Consider the following 8,584-nt stretch of genomic DNA (forward strand, 5'->3'; position numbering starts at 1 on the left):
ACCAGACAGCTGACGGTAGCCATTGACTTCCATATACTTTTTTTCAATGGCTACCATCAAGTGCTTTGGATACCAACATTCTTCAAAATATCTTCTTTTGTGCTCAACAGAAGAAAGAAGCTCATACATGTTTAGAAGATGAGGGTGAGGAAATTTCATTTTTGGGAGAACTACTTTAAGGTGCTTCAGAGGACAAAGCAGAGAAACTTCAGTCAACCATATGCCATTATGATTGATTATCTCAGACTGTAAGAGAGCTATAAATGGTTTATGGTTTGCTAATCAAAAAGTTATTATGAGACTTCGTGTAGTTTCAGGCTATTTGAAAACTAGATGGGAACAAAAATAATGTCTTTAAAAAAAACTATAGTATCAAATAATAGATGTTTGATTTTTCTTACTGGAATGTCGTTCTGGCATGACTGTCAAATTAATTTCCTTTTAAGTTTCATGATAAGCAAAGGGGAACTGAAAGAAATTCTTAAGAACCACTTGAACTAAGTGACATTAGTAAAAAAAAACAATGCAAATGAAAGTGTTTACTTTTCAGCATTAGGTGATTAAATCTATAAAACGATTTGCAAAGATTTAATGTCCAACACTCAAAAGTGCCAATGCTTTGCTGAAATGTCAATCTCACAATATATCTGGATGTCCAGAGCCCCCTGCTGACAGAAAAATTAATATCTCAGTAAAAAAATACCATGAACTACAGAAACTACAGTAGATTGTTTACTCATACATTACTTTACAAATATACAAAATGTTTTCGCTTTTAAATAAACATTGCAGTTATACAGAATGTCAAACACAAAATATACTGCAGCATAGATCGATATATATAGTAGATCGAAAGATCAGCAAAGTGAGGGATTCTTAAAGGTTGCCATTGGATAGTCGTAAATTGGCTCTGAAAATGAGGGTCTTCCTCTAAGTGTTTGTCCACTGCCCTGTAGATTGCAAACACACATATATTAAAAACATGCAAGCGATATTATCAAGTCAGTATTTGTCACAGCGGACATAATGCAACAGGAGGATATTGGCAAACATGGCATGATGTAAAAAGATCTTCATCTTCCTCTCTCATTCTGGTCTAAACAAATCAGCATAATGGTAACCTTAGTACTTGGAACGAGATACCAGATACTACTGTAGTGGGGCCTTTTGAAGGGAATCACAAGAGAAGGTTTGAAATGGGGCATCATTACCTCAGATTTATTGTCAACACGCTGTAGAGTGAGGTCTGATGAAGAATAAATCATAGTGAGAGAAAATCAATAAACTTGAACACAAAATCAGATATCTGATGTATATTGGGAGATACAGCGATTGGATGATGAGCACCCAGGTGAATCACTTGCTCTGAAGAGATTGACACTGTAACTTACCAACAATATGATCTCTGGAGTGAACATGTTGCCAGAATTTTTCTTGATCCCTGTGGAAAAAGTTTGATTATATATATTTTTACAGCATTCCTATCCCTAATATTAGCAGTGTACCAAGATATTAAAATGATTTAAATAATTATATAAGTTAACGAAATATTAATTCATAATAATTAACTAAATATTAATTAAATAATAATTAACTAAATATCTAATATAATACATAATCATATAATCAGCGTTTTAAATACCTATATAAATATTTACTGGAATTATCTAAATAATTATAGAAATATACACTACTATTCAAAATTTTAGGTCTGTAAGATTATTTAATATTTTTGAAAGTCGTCTCATATTTCAACAACTAATTTTAAAATAGTAAAAACTAATATTGTGAAATATTATTTTAATTTACATTTTTTAAGTTTTAATATAATTTAAAATGTAATTTATTGCATTACTCCAGTCTTCAGTGCCACATGATCCTTCAGAAATCATTTTAATATTTAATACTTTTTTATCATTTAATATTTGAATTTAAATTGTGATGTTTAATATTTTTATGGTAACTGTGATGCATTCTTTAGGATACTTTGATGAATAGAAATGTACAAAAACAGTATTTATCTGAAACTGAAATCTTTTCTAACATTATAAATGTCCTTACTGTCACTTTTGATCAATTTAATGCTGAATAAACGTATTGTCTTTTAAGAAAAAAATTGAACAGTAATGTATACTTAAATCATTTAGATCATTTTTTTCGTGTAACTCAAACAGCACAATGATAGACAGGGAACAGATAGTGATGTAATAATGTATACTCTTGAGTGAACAGCAAGTCGCATGAGATAAAAATGTCTGCCAAATTAATAAATGTATGCAATTTTAATGAAATATCAGGTATGCTCTTCAGTATTGTGTCTTACCTTTGTCTCCTTCTCTCTGACATGTTTTTGACTGCAAATAAATGGGTAGAGATTACAATTCAATTTATATTAATGAGGATTACATGCATGAATGAAAAACAAACAACGGGTGTTTTCACTTTGTTTTGTTCCAGAATTTAATTAAATGGATTGAGAAGATAATTACCACTGGGTATTATAGTTCATCAGAGGCTAGACTTAACCAATGTAAACTTATGAGCTACTAAAATAAGAGACTAGATATCTAATACTCACGATGTCTGTGCACGGCAAAGCCCAAGATTGCCACCACCATGAGGAACAGAACACCCGCAGACACAGAGCCAACAATCAGAGCCAGATCTGTGCTGCCTTTCCATAGACATGTATAAAGACAAAGGAGAGTGTTTTTAGATACTAAGTTGGGCATATTTGATTTGCTGCATTACTGTGATAGCCATAGCATGACTTAAATGTTACCTGTAGAGGTCGGTGTGCATTCATGATATCCTAAAAAAACGATGCAATAAATCAGATTTTAAAATCATATTAATGTAACTTAATGAGATATCGTATCACATTTAGTATAATACATACAGTACCTGTAATGCATGGGATAGTTACTGGTGAGCTCATTTTAGAGTATGCATTGGATTTGCCCAGTGACACGCTGTACTGACACTGATACTGTGCACCATGTTCATAATGGGTGGGTATGGAAAATCTAGCACTGTGTTGGGTCAGGGAAGCCTGATGTGTCGCCTCAGGTGACAGGACACCCACACGAAATAAATAGAAGAAGCCTTGTGGATATGAGGGTGACCCAACACACTCCAGAACTTCACCCTTGTGTCGGGACAAGGACAGACTGGGGAATGGGAGCTCTGTGAGAGGAAGCACAAACAGAAATAGTGGCGTGAGAACAGATTTGCTTAAAAGTAGCACAAATGTGCACATCAAAGTGAGATGCCTTGCTGCTTACCGTCTACATAGGCAGATGCCTCCTTGAAGGAATAGTTCACCCAAAAATTTACATTCTGTCAGTTCAGTTCTAGGAACTTGCCAGCATGGTGGTTCCTAGAGAACCAATTTTGCCCTCAGGCCGTTTTCCTGGTTGCATTTGCACCAGCAGCAGGAGCTGTGAAGTGGCCGACCGCAACGTCTTTTTTCGCAACATTTACAAACGTCAACAACAGGTGAATGGCGGATGCCGTGATCAGAGCTGTTTTTGTTGTGAGACGTGGTTTTCAAGAGCATGAAAATCTGACTACATCTCTTATGACTACTTTCAGTGTCATCACCGAGGCTTAGAAAAGAACATAACACTGCAGACAACATGTAAATGCTGTTGTTGCTGTTTTCCATTTTCGTGGAGTAAATATTTTTACATGGCTTTTTAAAAATGCTGGGTAGCCGGTGTTTCGTATACGTTTGGCCAATCAATGTACACTATCATCACTGGTAGTTCCTATAGAACTGTTTTAGACCCTACTCTGATTTTAGTTCCCCCAAATGGAGTTCCTAGAGCTAAATACATTCCTAGTTCCTGCGGTGAGAACACGGCAAAAAGTGGGAACTTCTACCAATAGTTCTACGAACTATGAAAAGGTTCCCCCAGTGCAAAAATGTATACAGATTTGCAAAAACATGAGTGAGTAAATTACAATTTTATTTTTGGGTGAGCTATACTTTTAAGACATTGTCACATAAAAAGAAAGTCCATTATCCATTGTCTATACCATAGAGATATATTTTCACGTGAAACTCCTGATTAAGCGGTTTTCTAATGGAATGACTGGATTTCATCTGTGAAATTTTGCAGAGCAATGGAAAATGTGACCATACTTATAGGCAACATCATAAATCATGGAACTTCATAAAGGTATGGTCATATTAGCTAAATTTATGTGAAATTTAATGGGCAAAAAGTAAATTTTCTATTGTCAGTAGGGTTGTAATGTAAGAAGCGTAGCTCATACACTCTTAAAAATAAAGGTGCTTCAAAAGGTTCTTCAAGCGATGCCATAGAAGAACCCTTTTTGGTTCCACAAAGAACCATTCAGTCAAAGGTTCTTTAAAGAACCATCTCTTTCTTACCTTTTTATAATCTGAAGAACCTTCTTTCGCCACAAAGAACCTTTTGTGAAACAGAAAGGTTCTTCAGATGTTAAAGGTTCTTTATGGAACCATTTAGACAAAAATCACGTGAAACTCCTGATTAAGCGGTTTTCTAATGGAATGACTGGATTTCATCTGTGAAATTTTGCAGAGCAATGGAAAATGTGACCATACTTGTAGGCAACATCATAAATCATGGAACTTCATAAAGGTATGGTCATATTAGCTAAATTTATGTGAAATTTAATGGGCAAAAAGTCAATTTTCTATTGTCAGTAGGGTTGTAATGTAAGAAGCGTAGCTCATACACTCTTAAAAATAAAGGTGCTTCAAAAGGTTCTTCAAGCGATGCCATAGAAGAACCCTTTTTGGTTCCACAAAGAACCATTCAGTCAAAGGTTCTTTAAAGAACCATCTCTTTCTTACCTTTTTATAATCTGAAGAACCTTCTTTCGCCACAAAGAACCTTTTGTGAAACAGAAAGGTTCTTCAGATGTTAAAGGTTCTTTATGGAACCATTTAGACAAAAAGGTTCTTCTATGGCAGTGTGTGTGTGTGTATACATTAAGAGTGTACAGAAGTAATTTTTATATCAAGCAGCTTCCTATGGCATCGCTGTGAAGAACCCTTTAAGCACCTTTATTTTTAAGAGTGTATAGAAATATGGTTATATAATTAAATACATCTATAATAATGTCCTAAAATACGTTTTGGAAACGATCATATGTTTGATCAGTAGTAATAGTGATGAATGCTTTAGTTGTATAGAATCCAAGATATTTAAAAAATAAAAACTGCAATACGGACACAAGATAGTCAGAATAGCATACACATCAGTCTGACAGTTGTCTCCTCACCTATGACAGTAATGTGTACCGGCTGACTGGTTGTGGAGTTCACTTGTCCCATCTTTGATGATTTGAGTTGGTAGAGGCAGACATACTCCCCACCATCCTCCCGTCCCATTGTCTTCACACTGAAGCGAGCTTCATGGGACTGAGACACCAGCTGTGCTGGAGCAACCATGGAGCCGGGGTTTCCTTTGGCTCTCCGGAGCAAAAGAAAAGCCTCAGGAGGCTGTTCCTGAGGAGGATCAGGTGGAGCCTGACAGTGGAATGACAGTGTGTCACCAGGAATGACATGCCCACTAGAGGGCTCGACCACCAGGTGAGGGGATGGAGGGGGACTGACTAAGACTACTGCAAGAAGAAAGTCAGTTATAAGCATTTAGTGTTTTTAGAATGTATGTGTCCCAAATAAAAGATAAGAGACAGAAACGCTAACATACTGATTGAAATACAACACTAAAGATGTAAAGCACTGCTGGGTGGAGTAGTTTGGTTTAGTGGTTACGAACTTTCAACTGTAGGAAGAGCTGTTTCTTTAACCGTCACACCACTGTGACCTCAAAACTTTTCTCACTACAGCAAAGCTGCAAACTACCTAAACCTGTGCCTCAGCAAATAGAGATCCATGCAGTATCACTGACATGAAGGAAAGACGTGTGTGTGTGTGTGTGTGTGTGCGTATATATATATATATATATATATATATATATGTGTATATGTGTGTATGTATGCATGTATGTGTGTGTTTTTGTGTGTTCCTGGTATTCCCTATGTTATGAGGACCCACAAGGACAGTAATACCAGTAAATTTAGACCTTGTTGGTATATTATTTTGGAAACAAGCTTTTTTTTGGGAAGTTTTTTGAAAATCTAAAATAGCAGAAAGTTTTGTCTGAGGGGAAGGTTTAGGGTAAGGTGACAGAAAGTACAGTTTGTACAGTATAAAAACCATTACATTTATGGAATGTCCCCATAAAACATGGAAACCAGTGTGTGTGTGTGTGTGTGTGTGTGTGTATACATAATATAACAAAAGAAAAACTCACCTTTCGGCTCTGGCTTCATATAGAAACTGATCGTGCTGCTGTCATACTGACAGCAATACAGATTCTCTTTTTCTGTATCTTTTCCCCTAAGAATAAAGCGAGCCCCTTGCTGTTCGTTTGAATGCTCAACTTTATCTATCAGCTGGTGCATTTTGAAAAGTTTAAATACAAGCCCACCATAACCTTCTGGAGCCTGACACAGCAACTCTACAGATGAGTCTCTGGTGTCTGTCTGGGTCAATGTAGGAGCTGGTGGAGCAGTGTATTCAGCAGCTGAAACATCAAGAAAAGTGAATATATAAATCAAAGTTACAAATTAGCTCAAGTGCTCAATTCATATCTGGTCAATCTGATCATCCAGCTAGACTTGTTCCAAACCTGAGCCAGAATGGAAATTCATGCTTGTTTAAACTGGGTATTTTCAAGTTAAATATCTATTCAGTTGAATGTATCTATTAACAACAGAGATTTGTGGCCCAAAAACAACTTAATATTGAAATGAAACTCTAAAGACACATATTTAAATATTGATTACACAGTTTTATATACAATAAAAAGAACATTTTGTGATTTAGCTTACAGTGGGACAGATATTGTGATTATATAGAAATATAAATGTGGAAAATTACACACTTACCACTAAAATGCTGCTTGAGGATGATCAAAGCTGTGAGGAAATACCCACAAAATGACATTTTTCCAGTGCTGAAGTCCAAATATTCCAGTTTCTTTACAGTTATTAGAGCTTCAAAAGTCTTATAGGTGTCAAATGTCTCCAAATGTCTTTATGACTTGTGGATTAAGTGGTAAGACAGATGCATAAAATCACCACTAGCTGAACCTCCCTTCCCATTCACTTGCGCAAACTTCCTCATCCACGCATTAAAAGCACCAACGAGCATGTTTCATGTGTTTAAGAAAACCACATCCTTCCATCACAGCAAAGAAGAAAGGCACAAAGACACTCCCAAGAGTGACACATGTGAGCTAATACTGCATGACAATGACAGGAAATTCATGTATTCATGTGCAAAACTCACTCATCTGTGTGTCTTCTTCCAAACAACCTTCAATTTGTCCACTGATATTTCTGAGTGTGTATCCATCCTTCCCACTATCCAGACTAGCGGTCGATATTGACCAATGTGGTTTATTTTTTGTTCCTCTCAACCCTGTGGTTAGGATAGTAATGCAGGACCTGTATTTTAAATCTAACATCATGTTTACTGCAGCTGGGAGGAACTGTGGCCATTTGATTGTTTTGTCAGTGTCACACGGACAGGAAAACAAATATCGCCATTTCTGTTTCTTGTGTATCGTCCCCATTTTTTCATAATCATTGTGCTGATCCCTATAATGTGAAACCACCTGAAAAATGACCTTTGATCCAAATCCTAAGTATAATGAACCAATGTAAACCATCATAAAATAATACCTGAAAATTCAGTCTTTTGTCACTTCTAGAATTTCATATAAAACTTCATAGCCAACAAGCACTTTTATATTTTATCATAATAGCAATGATATGATCACTCTACACATAAAACATAACCCAGTGACATTTAATAATAATAGTTGTTTTGCCTTGTGGTTAAATGACCCCAGCATCCCCCGTTTTCTATATGCTATATAAATAAATATTGCCTACATTATATGCAATATCCTGAAACTACTTTAGGGAACTGATATATAATGAAAATGCTGTGGAAAGTTTCTAAAATATTCTGCGGTATATAAAATAAAATCAGTTAAGTACCAGTTGGGACACATCCACGTATTATTTGTTGGTTCTATATTCCTCATTTTAAATTTAGAGTAAAGTGGTCAACAAACTTGAAATAACACAAATGGAAGGATACTGATTTTGTTTTGACAAAAACATATTATTTTAGCTTCTGCAAAGTAGCCACTCTTGCATAGATCACAGCAGTGCAAACACTAGGCATTCTCTCAACCAACTTTATGAGATGTCACCTTTAAAGAATATATGGAATAATGGATTAGGCTAAAAGCATGCAATCGGCCTTCTGAGAATCGTACACTAACACAGACACTGTAGTGAGTTTATTTGTTTCACAGGAGATGTATTGCATGAAATTAGAGCTCTGAGTGTAAATGTAGACACTGTATATTCCACTTCAGCTCAATTAACACCCTTGATACTGTTTGCAAATGGTGTTCAACACACCTTAGCTTTCTATATCATAACATATAATACTTTATCATACTTTATACATTAAAAGCATTGATTATATTTCAATGACATTTAT

The 8,584-nt window shown here is 35.5% G+C and overlaps 1 protein-coding gene across 2 annotated transcripts; it reads right to left on the reverse strand.

Annotated features, from left to right (window-relative positions):
* Positions 1 to 107: 107 nt before the first annotated feature.
* On the reverse strand, positions 108 to 5,910 carry LOC107581325 (uncharacterized). Of its 2 annotated transcripts, XM_016266837.1 has the most exons (8): positions 5,278 to 5,910; positions 2,905 to 3,186; positions 2,783 to 2,812; positions 2,579 to 2,674; positions 2,324 to 2,354; positions 1,392 to 1,441; positions 1,212 to 1,246; positions 108 to 950 (listed from the first exon to the last, which is right to left on the reverse strand). In XM_016266837.1, the coding sequence occupies exons 1-8, from the start codon at positions 5,645 to 5,647 to the stop codon at positions 858 to 860; spliced, it is 987 nt and encodes a 328-aa protein (XP_016122323.1). In that variant the 5' UTR covers positions 5,648 to 5,910; the 3' UTR covers positions 108 to 857. The 2 variants fall into 2 exon arrangements, with proteins under 2 accessions (XP_016122323.1, XP_016122322.1); XM_016266836.1 differs by having other exon boundaries at positions 875 to 1,246.
* Positions 5,911 to 8,584: the final 2,674 nt, after the last annotated feature.

Source organism: Sinocyclocheilus grahami, unplaced genomic scaffold, assembly GCF_001515645.1.
Source record: "Sinocyclocheilus grahami isolate Dianchi unplaced genomic scaffold, SAMN03320097.WGS_v1.1 scaffold34.1, whole genome shotgun sequence".
Taxonomy (NCBI): Eukaryota; Metazoa; Chordata; class Actinopteri; order Cypriniformes; family Cyprinidae; genus Sinocyclocheilus; species Sinocyclocheilus grahami.